General features: G+C 47.0%; 2 protein-coding genes across 2 annotated transcripts in view; one reads left to right on the top strand and one right to left on the bottom strand.

The window, feature by feature from the left end:
- Window positions 1-15,713, top strand: part of H6PD (hexose-6-phosphate dehydrogenase/glucose 1-dehydrogenase) — a 217,144-nt gene that overhangs the window by 25,227 nt on the left and 176,204 nt on the right. The gene's annotated exons all lie outside the window — the stretch shown is intronic.
- The window catches only part of LOC310711085 (uncharacterized protein), a 41,417-nt gene continuing 27,309 nt past the window's right edge, over window positions 1,606-15,713 (bottom strand). Inside the window, exons 17-26 of the mRNA XM_083512558.1 lie at window positions 15,147-15,292; window positions 13,902-14,026; window positions 13,180-13,332; window positions 11,653-11,778; window positions 9,382-9,569; window positions 8,195-8,305; window positions 7,331-7,432; window positions 5,349-5,424; window positions 3,427-3,554; window positions 1,606-1,858 (exon numbers count right to left, since the gene is read on the bottom strand). Of these exons, the coding sequence (XP_083368684.1) occupies window positions 1,640-1,858; window positions 3,427-3,554; window positions 5,349-5,424; window positions 7,331-7,432; window positions 8,195-8,305; window positions 9,382-9,569; window positions 11,653-11,778; window positions 13,180-13,332; window positions 13,902-14,026; window positions 15,147-15,292 (1,374 nt within the window). The 3' untranslated portion in view covers window positions 1,606-1,639. The remainder of the gene's footprint in view (window positions 1,859-3,426; window positions 3,555-5,348; window positions 5,425-7,330; window positions 7,433-8,194; window positions 8,306-9,381; window positions 9,570-11,652; window positions 11,779-13,179; window positions 13,333-13,901; window positions 14,027-15,146; window positions 15,293-15,713) is intronic.

Here is a 15,713-nt window from a genome sequence, read left to right as displayed (position 1 = left end):
ATATGCTAAAGACTTGGCTGCTCATGTAAGGTAGGGCGACAGCCTTCTTTGTGTCCAGTGGTGTACCATGGGTTGATGGTGCCCAGGTGTGTGTAGGCAGGCCGAGGTGCGTGGGAGCATGAGGGGGGCATGCCAGGGTGAGGCACGGAGGCTAGAGTGGTTCATAAAAAATGTGTGTTTTTTTAATGCCTGCTTCAAAGGTCTTACCTTACTACACTAGGGATTATATAGCTATATGTGAAAGTTCATGCATGTCAGTTAATATCTTGACCCTGCTCCCCTGAATTGAAATTTCAGCCTTCATGACATAGGAAAACGGCCAAGTAAACAGCTGTTTTCATGGAGGAGGGTTAAGATATTAACTGATATGCATGAAATTTCGGATATCGCTATATACCGTATTTTTCGCTCCATAAGACGCAACTGACCATTAGATGCACCTAGTTTTTAGAAGGGGAATGCAAGAAAAAAATTTTTTTTTAAAGGGAGCGCTGAGCAGAGCCTGTATCCCATCCCACTGACGGGCTGCCCTTCTCCCTCCTCAGGGGGAAAAGCCCCCAAGAGCCGCACACACGCTCCTAAAAAAGCCAGCAGCTCCTAAAAAAAACCCACCTCCTAAAAAAGCCAGCAGAAGCCGGCACACCCTTTAAAGAGCGCGCGGCTCCTGTGGGCTTTTTTACGAGGAGGGAGAAGGGACTGACGTGGCCAGTCAGTCCCTTCTCCGTCCTGGGGAAAAGCCCGCAAGAGCCTTGGGGGCTTTTCCCCCTGCCTCCTGCTTGCACACACATTTCTTACTTTTTAGGAGGGAAAGAGTGTGTCTTATGGAGCGAAAAATATGGCAATCTCTAGTGTAGTAAGATAAGACCTTTGGAGCAGTCATTTTTTTAAAAAAAAAATTAATGAACCGCCCTAATGGAGGCTGAACAGAGCCTGCTGCACCATCCCAGCCCTCACCGCCGACGCCACTGGAGCGACCGAGCCGCAATGGTCTGACAGGAGAACATGACTGCTCTTTCCCCGCCTGCCTCTCACCCTCCCCATCCAGGTGGAGCCTCTCACCTCTTTTCAGTGGGCGGCAGCAGCAGGACCCACACTCCCTTCCTCTCAGCCAGCCCAGGGGTGGGAGGTACGCAGGCATTCCTTCGCTGGTCACAAGAAGAAAGAGGCGCCGCTACCACCCCAGGCCTGAAGGCCGAGCCCGGGTGCACCTTGCCTTGTCCCCCAATGGCTCAGGTCTTGATGAAGGAGCCTGTTGTGGACGCACTTGGTTGCCCCACCTCACGTCCCCCCAGAAATCTGTGCCCGGAGCCATGGCCTCCCACCCACCCCACACTACCCCCCTTTTTTGTGTCATTCGCTAAGATGTCGAATTCCCTCCCCACAGCGATGTGCCTGGCATTATGCAGTTTCTATCAAATGTGGAAGACGCACCTCTCTACTTGGGCTTTTGACCCTTGAGGTGCGTATTTCTCGGACCCCACCTAAGTTTGGAGCCCACACTTTAGGGTGGAGGGTGGGCAATGAATTAACCAAGGCAAAACCTCAATACTGGCGTTTCAATGGGGCTGAGACAGCTGATGGACAACTGTAAAGATTCCCTTGGGATCATGGCTCGATTATAAATGTTTATAATCAAATTCTACACGGGGTTTTGCCCCTCCCCCAACGCCCGCCTGGTGTTTCTCCTCGGCATTCGCTCCATCTTGGTGATCTGCCTTTGGGCCACGTAGATGGGCAGTTGCTTCCTGATTTCCAGAAAAGTCTGGTGCGTGGTTTCTGGGATCATCTTTAAGATGAAAAAGAAGGTGGCAGCACATATCGGACAGCAGATGAGGAAGCTGAAGAATCCGATGTATTTCTGGAAAGGAACAGGAGCAGCAACACACACAGAGAGAGAAACGGGGCTCAGCAACATGAGTCAAAAAACTGAGTTTTAAATGTGTTATAAACATGCAACACCAGATGGCGCTGTAGAGCAGGAAACTTTTCTATGTGATTTTACATAGAGGTTTTTTTTCTTTTGTTATAAAGATTTAATTTTTATGACTTATCAATAGTGGGGTTTTTTTCCCCTGTGTGTAGATCCACCCACAGAAAGGCATAAGCTTATTAATTTAGCACATTATATTTCCCCACCCAGTGCTTTTTTCCTTCAAGGAACTCAAGGCCGGGTTATCTCATAGAATCATAGAATTGTAGAGTTGGAAGGGACCCCCTGGCCAGGGTATTCTGGTCCCACCCCCTGCTACAGTGCAAAATTTACAGCCAGAGAATCCTCTGACATAGTTGGTTCCACTGTCGACAGTTCTGCCTGATGTTTACCTGGGATATTCTTTCTTGCCATTTGAATACATTAGTTTGGGCCCTGCCCTCTGGAGCAATGGGGGGGGGGGAGAGTTTGCTCTGTATTCTATGTGGCAGCCCTTCAGATATTTGAAGATAGCTACCAGATGACACTTGAGTCCAACTCTACAGTTCTCTATCAGTGCTCTGTCTTCTCTTATCCAGGCTAAACATACCCAACTCCTTCAACTGTTCCTCATAAGGCTTGGTTTCCATCTCTCTCTCTAGTAACACCCCAGAAGGGAAGGTTTGGGACCAGGTGAGGGTAGGCGTGGAATGTGCTTTCTCCATCCTACCTAAGGTGGGAAAGGTCTATGGCCATAGGCGTAGCCAGGATTTAGGGGGCAGGGAGAACACCTACCTGTCATCATCCTCTGTCTGGCTCTGTCTAGCAGATTCAGAATGAAATGTCTCAGTAGCGGTTGTTTTAAATTCCTTTCTTTTGACCCCAAGTGCTCGGGGAAAAAATCTGCCAATATCTTTCTACAATTTATACTTTTACTTAAGTATTTTTATTTAATTACTTGATTTTGGGGGGAGGGGAGGAGAGCTGCCCCCCCCCCGGCTATGCCCATGGCTGTGGCTCAGGGATAGGAGGCCTCAAATTCAATCCCTGGCAAGTCCAGGTGAAACTGGGAGCGGCCCCTTCTCTGAAACCTTGGAGAGCCACTGCCAGTCCGTGTAGACACTACTGGCTTGATATAAGGCAGCTTCTTGTGTTTGTATTCAACCCTTATTCAACCCTTTACCTAGAATTAGGAGGACTAGAATATTACGTTTTGTTTTGTTTTTTTACAGGAAATACCATAGCTCAGTGTCAGAGCATCTGCCTTGCATGTAGAAGGTGCTCAGTTCAACCCCCGACGACTCCAAGTAGGACTGAGAAAGACTCCCTGTCTGAAACCCCTAGAGAGCCTCTGGTAGTCAGTGTAGACAGTGCTTAGCTAGATGGACTAGTGAGGGACAAGGCAGCTTCCTAGGTCCTCAACATCCGTCTGCATGCCAAGCAGATGCTCTACTGCTGAGCTACAGCCCTTCACTGTAGAAGGTTCAGAACACCCACGGACCACCAGAATCACTCACCTGGATATTGATGAAGGTCACAATGCTGAAGAAGTTTAGTAACCAATGCACAAAACCCCCGACCACATAGGCTGAGGACCGTGAGGACTGAAGGAAAATCTCTGCTATTATCAGGTTGGGAAGAGCACCTGTGTAGAGAAAAGAGTTCACTGCTCGTTGGGAGGAGATTTTTTTTTTTTAAAGAGAACTATTGTTAAAGTGGTTTAATCTTGCCTCTGCTTAACTGTTTATATATTTTATTTTCTCGTTGTTGTCGTTATTTATTGGCTTTATATACTGCCCTTCATGACAAGATCTCAGGGCGGTTCACAGGATAAAATACAAGGTAAAAACGCAAGTAAATAGTTAAAACAAAAACAACAAAATAACACACACACACATCTCATGCATTGAGGTATTTTGTTGGGGCCATTTGTTGTTATATATTTTTTAACCACAAAGAAGATTTTTAAAAAGTTTTAAAGTTGGGCCATAAAGGTAAAGGGACCCCTGACCATTAGGTCCAGTCGTGACCGACTCTGGGGTTGCGGCGCTCATCTCGCTTTATTGGCCAAGGGAGCCGATGTTTATCCACAGACAGTTTTTCCGGGTCATGTGGGCAACATGACTAAGCCGCTTCTGGCGAACCAGAGCAGCGCACGGAAACACCATTTACCTTCCCACCAGAGCGGTATCTATTTATCTACTTGCACTTTGAGGTGCTTTCGAACTGCTAGGTTGGCAGGAGCAGTGACCGAGCAATTGGAGCTCACCCCGTTGCGGGGATTTGAACCGCCGACCTTCTGATTGGCAAGTCCTAGGCTCTGTGGTTTAACGCACAGCGCCACCCGCGTCCCTTGTAAAGTTGGGCCATACTTTGATGCTTATTTTCTACACCACTTTGTGAAGTCTGCCCCCTTGAAAAGCAGATTAGAAACCTTTCAAACAGTCTTTAATACTATAAAACCATTGGCCTCAAAATGGCATTCCATTTTTTAAATGGTTTTTTCATGTAACGTGCTACAAACTACTTTCATTCGGAGATTTTCTGAACATACCATTAACAAACATCAACAGAAAACAGGATCGTGGGACTTCTGCGGTTCACTACGAAGCCCAGTAGATCAGTGTTCTTCAGTCTTAGAAACCCATCTACTATTATTTTCATTATTCTTTTGTACCCTGCTCTTTCCACAGAACCTGGGACTCAAGGGATCTTACGAAACTGTAATCTCATATTTAATCCCATTACGTTAAACCATGGGTAGGCAAACTAAGGCTCGGGGGCTGGATCCGGCCCAATCGCCTTCTAAATCTGGCCCGCGGACGGTCCGGGAATCAGCATGTTTTTACATGAGTAGAATGTGTGCTTTTATTTAAAATGCATCTCTGGGTTATTTGTGGGGCATAGGAATTAGGTGCATACATATTTTTCAAAATATAGTCCGGCCCCCCACTGAGGGACAGTGGATCGGCCCCCTGCTGAAAAAGTTTGCTGACTTCTGCATTAAACTGTAACAGGATTAAAACAATGAAAAAACAAACAAGCCCAAAATCTGTTAAAATGCAGATAATAAAAACACTAAAAACACTACGACCCTTTCCTTAAAAACAACAAAACAGTCAGTTCCCAAAGGCCTGCCAGAATAAAACAGTCTTCACCTGCCAGTGGAAGGACAAGGAGAGAGTCGGCCTAACCTCACTGGAAAGGGAAGAGTTGCTGGGATCATTAGGGCTGCGCTGTTTTGTAAGAGTTTTTGCTGTCACTGTGTTTTTTATATTGCTGATCTACACCTGACTCTGGCTCCTGACACACTGTAGTGGAAGGGGCTGAGGATCAATAAAGGCTTTGGGTGCCTGACCACCCTCGATCCTTGGAAACCTTTTGCTCTTCACATCCTGCGCCTCCTCCAAGGAACTCTGCGTATCACCTGAGCACTTACTAGGTCCGACGGCATGTCCCATGAGGAAAATATTGATGAGGAGCGCATTGACGTAAGACATCCACAAGGCATCTCCCTGTTGGAGAGAGTTGTGAGAGTGTGTCAAGCTTGCTAGGTTTGGGCAAAGCACTTTTGATGTAATCGCTGATGTTATTGGTCAATCAGATGCTGTTTACTCATGAGAGATCACTTCCCATTGGGAAGAATCCAGAGGACAGCGGCACTGAGTTGTGCCCAAAATGAGTTGCGCCCACCACATGTGCATGATGTCACACGCACGACACCCCTCCCAACCTGGCCAGGTTGACTTGGCCTGCGAACATGCTTCACCCTGCCACATCCCTGGCGATTCTCAAAGGGACGCGGTACAGCCAAGCATCTTCATCCTGGTGCGTCCTCTTGAGGATTGCCGCAGGGTTTGGGGGAGGCCTGGCCCCCTTCTTGAAAATGTGCCAGTGCCAGAGGAGCATCTCTGATGGGATAACAAGGGAAAGATCTGGTCCTTTTTTAAGCACCTTGTGCTGCACAGAAGGCTTGCTAGAATCTTCGGTCCTGTATACCTGAAGGAGCGTCTCCACCCCATCGTTCAGCCCGGACACTGAGATCCAGCACCGAGGGCCTTCGGGCGGTTCCCTCATTGCGAGAAGTGAGGTTACAGGGAACCAGACAGAGGGCCTTCTTGGTAGTGGCACTTGCCCTGTGGAACACCCTCCCTTCAGAGGTGAAGGAAATAAGCAGCTATCCTATCTTTAAAAGACATCTGAAGGCAGCCCTGTTCAGGGAAGTTTTTTATATTTAATGCTGTACTGTTTTTAACACTTGATTGGGAGCCGCCCAGAGTGGCTGGGGTAACTCAGCCAGATGGGTGGGGTATAAATAATAAATTTATTATTATTATTATTATTATTATTATTATTATTATTATTATTATTATTATCCAAACCAAATATGACCATTTTGATAAGGTATGGTCCCCACGTATCAACTGTGTAAATAGGAGCGATGTTAATGCGAGGCCTCGATCACTCACACTCATTTATAGAGAGCTGCGACCTATTCCAAGGCCATATCAGCCTTGCTCCACACACCCTCCTTCAGTGTGTTTTTGCCCAGCTGGAAATGTGCTCTTTGAACTCTGATCATGCCTCTTGCATGCCTGGACGGAGGCGAGAGAGGAGTTTGGGAAGGTGTGTGCAGAAACCAGCCTATTCTTCAAAGGCAAATGATGTGAGTTCATTGCTCAGCCTACTTTTGCTTCTAGCCCCACCCACCACTGGCATGCAGTTTTTGGTCTGCAAAAAGTCCCAGACTTAGCTCAACAGTTTAGGTGACATGTAGAATGCCAGCACATGTTTTAATTTTTTTAATAAAGGTTTCAAGATACAGTTGTACCTTGGAAGTCGAAAACCAAATTGCAGCTTCTGATTTGCTGCAGGAATCTCCTGCAGTCAATCAGAAGCCATGGAAGCCCCATCAGACGTTCAGGTTCCAAAAGAATGTTTGCAAACCGGAACACTCACTTCCAGGTTTGTGGCATTCAGGAGCCAAAACGTTCAAGTTCCGGGGTGTCCGGGATTCAAGGTACGACTGTAGTGGTTATAAACTGTTTAAATAATTTCATTGTTTTATTCCAATTGTGAAACTCTGAGGGCTTTTTTAATTTAATGAACAAGTGGTATATAAATTTTGTGAAAGAAATATGCAGTTGACAGCGTCATCTGTCTGGGGGCAGGTGGATTGCAGAGGTGGGGAAACCCAACATGCAGTATGCACCAGGTGCCTCCTCTCTGGTGTGCACAGCAATGTGAAAACACAACTTGAAACGCAGCAGAAGAGAAGCGACGTTGCTGCATTTCAAAGTATTAATGCGTAATGATGCTCTTTCAGTTGCTAGCGTGCACATAGCCAAGGAGCAATCGACGGAGTAACGCTTGGCTTTCGAGGACATCGGTGCTTGAAGAGTTCGGGGAAAACCAACCAACCTGAAGTTCAAGGTTCATGGTTAATACGATGCAGAGGATGGTGCACATGCCAAAAGCAAGGAGCAGCAGGAACTTTCGCCCCACTGAGTCAACGTAAAATATCTAGAGAATGTAACAGCAAGGGAAAGAAAGCATGTGAAAAAGGAAGGACGCAGCACTCAGTCTCAGCTTAACCAACCTTGCAGGGTTCTTAGTAAGTTTAAAATGGGGGTGAGAGAGAGGGCTCAGAAACAAACGGGTGGGTCTTTTACCACCTCACCTTGATAGAGAACAGGGAGCCAAGTGGGGCTGTGTGTAGTGAGAGTATGTATGAACTTTGGCTGGTGCTGGAAGCTGGACATACAGAAGAACATACTGCTCTATACTAGCCTTGGTGATCTCCCCGGGAACCTCACGAGGAGGCAAGATCTGTTGGAGTGTCAATGCTGTGAGCCCCTCCCTCCAAGGCTCAGGCCAGGTAGGCCAGGAAAGGCTGAAAGCCTGGAGAGCTGCTGCCAGTCAGGGTGGACAATACAGAGTTAGATGCACAAAGTATCTGACTTGGTATAAGGTGCCTTCCTGTACAGTGGTACCTCGGGTTAAGTACTTAATTCGTTCCTGAAGCACCACTTTAGCTAATGGGGCCTCCTGCTGCTGCTGTGCCACCGGAGCACAATTTCTGTTCTCATCCTGAAGCAAAGTTCTTAACCTGAAGCACTATTTCTGGGTTAGCGGAGTCTGTAACCTGAAGCGTATGTACACTGCATTCCTAAGTGCTGGCACAAAACTGCTGCTAAAGTTTGCAGCGCAGGAACATCCTTTGGCGCAGACTGAGCTTTGAGACTTTAAGGGGCAGAAAAAAAGGCGAAAGTAAGGCAAGCTTACCCCGACAAAGACTGAAATGATGATGGCAACGCTTGATGCTAAACGGATGTATGGGATATTATTTAGGTCAGTTCCTGTAGACAGGTAGATTCTCTCTGTATAAAAGTATACCTGAAATGAGACCAAAACAACTGAGACTTTTAGCTTACTGGGCGATGGTCCTGTGGCTGACTCAGGGTTTGGAGGCACTGTCTACAAAATGAAGCCTAAGATCCTTTCTCTCCAACTCCAAACTAGGGATGGGAAAATTGGTCCGTTTTTGTTTCTTTTCCAGCCTTAAATCCAGCTCTTCACATTCCTTCTGCACAGACAAGAACTGTTTGCAGTTGCCAACAAACATAGGCAGGCAATGCTCTGAATCTCTGGCTATATGGGAATCAAAGGTCACTGCAGTCATGCCCACAAGGGGTGGGTGTACCTACCAGTACCCCTTGTGGTGCCTGTGAACGCTCTTGGTAAATATCTTCTCAGAAATTTACAATCTGCTTGAGATTGTTTGCTCTCTGTGCTCATAAAAACACCCCTGTTCCCCAGTGGCCACCCAGATGCCTACAGGAAACCCACAAGCCAAGCACAAGCATCAAAGAGCTTCTGTCTCGGAGAGAGTTGCTGATGTAGGTGCCTTCCTCCCCGCCTCCGTTGGTGGGGCAGCTGTTGTAACAGCATCCACACACCATCTGGGGGTGATGCCCCCTTTTCTGCTCTTTTGGATGTGGCAGCCATTTTGTTTCATGTCTCCTCCCCGCCCAGCAGCCATTTTGTGACTGGTGCCCACGGCACTCCCCTCAACATTCCAAACATGGCCACTGGGCCCCCAAAAGGCTGACGGAGCTTGGATGCAAAACAAGCTCCGCCCATACTGCTTGTGACCCTAAATGCAGTGCTGCCTGTGCCACGAATTTGCCCAATCCTCTTTTAAAGCTGCCCGAGCTGGTGGCCATCGCGGCCTCCTGTGTGGGGCCATAGTTCCATAGTTTAACTATGAAGAAGTCCTTCCTTTCCTCCGTCCTGAATCTTCCAACGCTCAGCTTCATTGGAAGTGCCCTGGAACGCCAACTCTCAACACCCGCAGCCATTGGCCGTCCTTGCTGGGGTTGATGGGAGCTGTAGTCCAGCCACACCTGGATGACCAAAGGTCCCACTTCCCCTCCCTTGTTCTAACCGCTTGTGGATATTGCCTTCCTTACTGCGTTGACTCCAGAGAGCTGTTGGCCACACATCAAGATAATGACTGAGATGACTTGCCACCGCAGGCTTGGGAAGCACAGCAGCTTAAGTGAGTTCATGCTCTTCTCCGTCTTCTCAGCCATCTTCTCCTGCTGCAGTTCTTCTATCTCCTCCTGCACGTCCTCATTGTGCCTCAGCTTCTGCAAGGCTGGAAAGAAGCAGCAATGGAAAAGCCTTTGAATAGCAGGGCACGGAGGCTGGTGGGGAGAGTTTCTTGCAGTACCAAACACAAGAGGTGTAGTGGAGGGGGGGGGGGCAAAGACCAGTTACAAATTCTGCAGTGGGTTCCCGGTCTCCAGCATCCCAGAGACACCCAGCCAGCTTTTTGGCCACTGAGAAGATGTTCCGCCTCACCCGTTGTGATGCTTGGAGCCAATCTAAGTGAAGACAGGTGAGTTGGCCACTGAGGACTGGCTCCTAGGGTCACTCTGGAGAAAGACACCAAGGAGGAGCTGTTCTGCATGCGCCAGAGCTAAGCGTTTGGGAGCACTGCAAACATAAGCTGCTTCCGTTTCAAGAGAATGGTGTTCTAGTTCTATTACCTGTCAATCAATCAATCAATCAATCAATCGATTGATGGGTGTTCTGCTACATTCAATGGAGCTTCACAGAAAACACTGTGGGAATGTTAAAGATAGTAGGAAAGGATATATTGAATAAGTATTATCCTTCCTTCACTCAGGCTAGTGAAGTGGTGTAGCAGAGCAAATTCCCCTCAATATAGCTGAAAGCTAGTTTGCAGATTCTTTTGAGTCTCTTAGTTAAGTTTATTCCCGCTTAAAAGAATAAAGACACAAGAGTCTTTCTGAGGAAAGTAACAAAAAGTTTACTCACATTTCAGTTCACAATTTGATCCCAGAAAGGCGGTTACACAACAAACTGTGAGTTCATCTCATATGAAGACTGAACTCATGTGCTGCTGGCTGAGAGCTTACTTTTGAGTGATAGCTGATCCATGGCCATTTGATGTACCTTTGGGGATTATTAATTTGCTGGTGAAGATCCATCATTGAAACAGTTCATTATCCTGAAAGAACTGTTCTGTCTGCTGCACCCTATTGTGACATTTGGCGCACCCATCACCTCACGTTTGTAGTGTTGTGCCCGTAGCACCACCATGCTCCAACTCACTTCCATCTATATTTTGGATAGGATATTGACTGTGGAAAGGCATTCTGCCTCTATTTCAGTGATCCTTGACAGTGACTTACCAATCCTACCATTCCTGGTTATGGAACATTTATCCAATTCTTATTAGTTTGTGACTCCATGCACATATTATATGTCTTCTGTTTATAGTGTTATAAAAAATATTGTCAGTATATTATTAGCCAACATGTTGCTTGTTGTTGTTCAGAGCTGGCTGAGTGACAGTAGACAGCAAAAATTACCGTATTTTTCCGTGTATAAGACTAGGTTTCTTCCCTAAAAATAATGTCCAAAATTTGGGGGCGTCTTATACACGGATAAATCTTTCCAATTTTCTTAAATCAGAGTCCCCCAAAATAGGGGGCGTCTTATACATGGGGGCGTCTTATAGACGGAAAAATACGGTACATTAATAAGAGAACAAAATGGCTGCAGGAGAGCAGCATGGCAGCAAGAGAGCAAGTGAAGCAAGTAATTAAGAATGAGAAAATAGCTGCATGACTCGGCTCTTTTATGGAGTCAGCCAGAGCCACGCCCATCTCCCAGGTCACATGCAGGGGGAGGATGCTCCAGACCAGTGGAACAGGAAGTTACACTGGATGTCCCCTGCCTGTGCCCACTCTAGGGAAACAAGGAATGTTGCATTTGACTGCACCAATGGATTACACCCCACAAACACAACTGAGGTCACCTCGAAAGAAGAAACTGGAGCCCTCCACAAGAGGGGAGCCACCACTGAAAAGGCTCGCTGGGAAGGGTTAGGTGAGATCCCTGCCTGAAACCCCAGAGTGCTGCTGCCAGTCCGTGTAAGCAATACTGAGCTAGATGGACCAATGGTATGATTCAGTATAATGATTTCAGCTGTTCTCTTTCTGAGAACCAAGAATGACAGATTTGGGGTGTTGCCTAAGAGGCCATCAAGACTCACCCCACCAAACATACAACACCATGTTTCATCCAGAAAAAGCACTAGGCGCTATCAGTTGTATTCTCAGATTGTCTCCTCCGGTAAACACTAATAAGACTTTGAACGTTATTATCCCTCACCCTCCAATATGTAAGTGGTTCATGTATGTGGTTACCTAGCATGGCCTTTTCTTCATCATTTTTCTGAATCAGTAGATACCTGGGGCTTTCGGGGAAGGAAGGAACGACAATGGTCTGAAATAATGCCAGTATTCCAGGGACACTTGTCAGTATTGGCCAATCTGCGCAAGAAGGAGCAATTAATTTTATTTATTACATTTACACCCCACCTTTCCTCGAAGGAGTTCAAGGTGGCGTACGTGGTTCTCTTCCTCCCCATCTTATCCTCACAACAACCCTGTGAGGGAGGTTAGGCTGAGAGACTGGGAATGGCCCAATGTCTGAGCCAGGATTTGAACCCCGGCCTCCCAGGTCCTAGCCCAGCACTCTAACTACCATGCCACCCTGGCTCTTGAAAAGTATCAGCTCAGATGGCACAACAGAATTGCCCAACGCTAAGGGAGGGAATCAATGGCCTTCCTGGGTCAGTGGGCACCTTTGGGGAAGTGCCGTCGGTGCTAGCCATTGGCTGCCATGAGGGAAAGTGTGGCATGACACAAAATGGCTGCCATGGGGGTATAATACAAAATGGCTGCCGTGGGGATGTGGGGAAATGGCTGCTGTGGAAGCATGGCGTTATGGTGGCCACGTTTAAAAGGGGGGGAAAGCAAAGAAAAGAGACATAACCATGGGTGTGCCCCACATCAACAGGCAGGGGGAGGCACCTATATCAGCCATCGCTATGCTTGCTCACAGAGAGAAGGTCTCTGTACAATGGTACCTTGGTTCTCAAACGCCTTGGTACTCAAAACAACTTAGAACGTAAACACTGCAAACCCGGAAGTAAGTGTTCCAGTTTGCGAACTTTTTTCGGAAGCCGAATGTCCTCTGTTTTAAGTGTTACACTGGTTTGAGTGCCACACTTCCGTTTTGAGTGGTACACTGAGGTCTGTTTGTTTTTGCTATTTATTTTGTGTTTTTGTGGCTCCTTTTTTGTTTTTGTGACTGTGTGGAACCCAGTTCAGCTACTGATTGATTGTGTGCCTGCAGTACATTGTTTATTGCTTTCATTTTATGGATCAATGGTCTCGTTAGTAAAATTCATGTTAAATTGCTGTTTTAGGAGTTGTTTTTAAAAGTCTGGAACGGATCAATTCGTTTTGCATTACTTTCTATGGGAAAGCACGCCTTGGTTTTGGAACGCTTTGGTTTTGGAACGCAGTTCCGGAATAGATTAAGTTTGAGAACCAAGCTACCACTGCACTTCTCCTCTGTTCAGAACTGATGGGTCGCTGGCTGTCCGATCCTGGGATCCAAGTGGGCACATGTAAGACTTTTTGTGGGCACCATAGGTGGTACTGGTGGGGGATCACTGGTGCTTGTGAGCACCACATGGAACTGGAGGGGTTGTGGAACTGTCTCCCTCAGAAGGTGGCGAGCTCTTCTTCGTTGGGAGTTGAGTCATCTGTTGGGGACTCTTTCCAGCATTGCAGCATGTTGGACTAAATGACCCCTGGCAATACCTTCCATCTCTACAATTCTACCCTGACCTTTGGGCTAAGAGGTGCTCCTCTCTGATTTACCTTCTTCGTTCCCCAGCATTTCAGGAAAAGAGAGTATCTGAGCCAGGAGGACACCTACAGCTAGAAAGAAATGTGGCAGCATGCCAATGGCTCCCCTCATGTTCAGTGGGGAGATCTCTATGAGGTACAATGGGACCACGATGTAGAAGATGCCTGGTTAGGGGATAAATCAAGGCATTATTCACAGTAGGCATGTGACAGCCATAGAAGCATACAAACATCTCCCACTTACCCAACTAGTCATTGTGTTCTGCAAGAGAGGGCATCCTGCAGATGCCATCCTACCAGGAGGTCCATTCCACATGATGGCCAGAATCAGGCCTTTAGTTTGGTGGCACGTAGCCTCTGGAACTCCCTCCCACTGCGTATCAGGCAGGCGCCTTCTCTATTGCCTTTTTGGCACCTGCTATTTCAGCAGCTGGTATCTGTCTTGGATCCAAATCTGGCCGCTTTGTGTGCTATTGCTCTTTCTAAATGGTCTTTTAAAAAATATTTATTTATGCTATCATTATTCTAAGCTACATCCCTGCTGGTGGGCCAGGTTTGGCCCATGGGCTGGAGGCTCCCCAAAGCAGTATATGGAGGTGGTGTTGGTGGGGAGGTTCTTCTTTTGATATGTCTTTGAATTGCAAGCACTGGTTCCTTCCCAACTCAGATTTCAGAACAGGGAATTTTCTCTTAACCCCACACCCTCACTAAATCCAGGAAGTAGCCCAACTCACCTATGGTTATTCCAACGATGAAGCGTGAAAGCATCGTAAACAGGAAGGCTTGCACCACCGTGGCGCAAACCATAAACATAGAGGACACCATGGAGCAGAAGCAATTGATCAGCAAGGCACCTTTCCTGGAAAGAGTGGGGAAAGGAAGGGAATGACTGGGCCAATGAACATGTGGAATGATTGGAAGAGTTCCCCGCATCCTTTGGGGGAAGCAAGATCTGCCAGGAGGAGCAGTTTGGGAGGTCATGCGTCTCAGCGGGCTGATTTCTGGCTTTGCCGGCGTTAAATCTCAGTCAAAGATACACCTGCGTCACTTGTTCATCCCAGAAGAATCCTCCAAGGACATGGTGGGTGGAGGACCAGAGAGGGAAGGGGAATGACCGTAGTTGGGATCATAAAGCCGTATAACCTGGCAACCCGGCTACTTATTTTCAAGACTTATTTAATTCTGGTCATATGTTTAGCTTCATTTTATACCAAAAGGGATCCCAGGGAGGCTTAGTAAAACCAAAGCAAGGCAGCCAGTCCCTATCTGCAGGCTTACAATCTAAAAAGACCCCTCCCACAACAACAACAAAAGTCACGGAAGGAAAAGGGATATGGAGGGAATAGGAAAATCAAAATGAAAACTTGGGCACTTTCTAAACAGTGGTTCCTGTAATCCAAAGAATCCTGGGAATGGTAGCTTGTTAAGGGTGCCAGGAAGTGTAGCACTGCAGTCTTCGGGTTTCTTTGGGGAAAGCCTTGTGCTTCGAATACATGGTATGTACGCAGCCCTATTAGCATGGAGAAAGTCCACAGAACAAGGGAAACCATTAAGCAGAGGCTGGATACTTCTTTCCTTTCCTTTGATGCGGTGTCTGATCCACACCAGCCATCTCAACGACAATATGTCTTTTGCAAGATTCCTTGCATTTCTGATTAAAATCTAAGGGCAGTCATTGGCTGAGTTTTGCTCAGAGATGACCCAATGAAATCAGGGGGGGCTCGCTCAGGCTGGCTCATTCATTTGAATGGGTCTGCTTTGTCGAATGCCACCCAAACAATAGCATTACTTCGGCTGGCTGAATATCTTTTGTTAAAATGTGGGATGCCTTTTTACAGGGTGAACCTCCTCAGCCAGAAGTTAAATCGAGCCTCAGCTGGGGAGACAGGGCTCAGCAGAAGCCCCACTCCCCTGCCCACCTGCCCCACGTCCAAAGTTAGGACTGGAAGTTCACTAATCACCAGGTCATCTATATATACCTTCCATACTCATCCACCATGACTCCTGCGATGAGTGCTCCAGTAAGGCCTCCAATAGGGAACAAACTGATGGCAAGGCCTAGCATGAAGAGCAGATACTGCTGCTCTCCTGGATTCTTCGCAGCATTACCCATGTCTTCCATGAGCTAAGAGAGGAAATCATATCATGGGCAGGGTTAGTGTATCCACAACAAGAAGGAACTGGCACCCTTGCAGGTGCCACATAATACTCATATGTAGAACTTCTCTCTATTAGAGTGGCAGCATTTGCACTTTGGAACTCCCTGCCTCTTGATATCAAGCAGGCGCCTTCACTGTATTCTTTTCGGCGACTGCAAAAACGTTTTCTTTTGAGAAAGCCTACACAGACACATAGAGCGTTGGTGTCTGTTTGAATCCGGTTTTCGGCTTACCGTTGATTTTAATTTTAATTTTTTAAAAAGGTTTTAAATAGTTGATTTCAACTTTGTAAAATAAAACCCTAAGCATTTCATTGTTTTCTTCTTTCTGTAAACGGTTCTTCCTCCAGCCTTTTCCACCAACGGCATCTACCAATGGTTGCTCAGA

Source organism: Podarcis liolepis (assembly GCF_965112155.1).
Source record: "Podarcis liolepis genome assembly, chromosome: 7".
Lineage (NCBI taxonomy): Eukaryota > Metazoa > Chordata > Lepidosauria > Squamata > Lacertidae > Podarcis > Podarcis liolepis.
The sequence above is the reverse complement of the archived record's forward strand: the minus strand, read 5'-3'. Positions and strand labels throughout refer to the sequence as shown.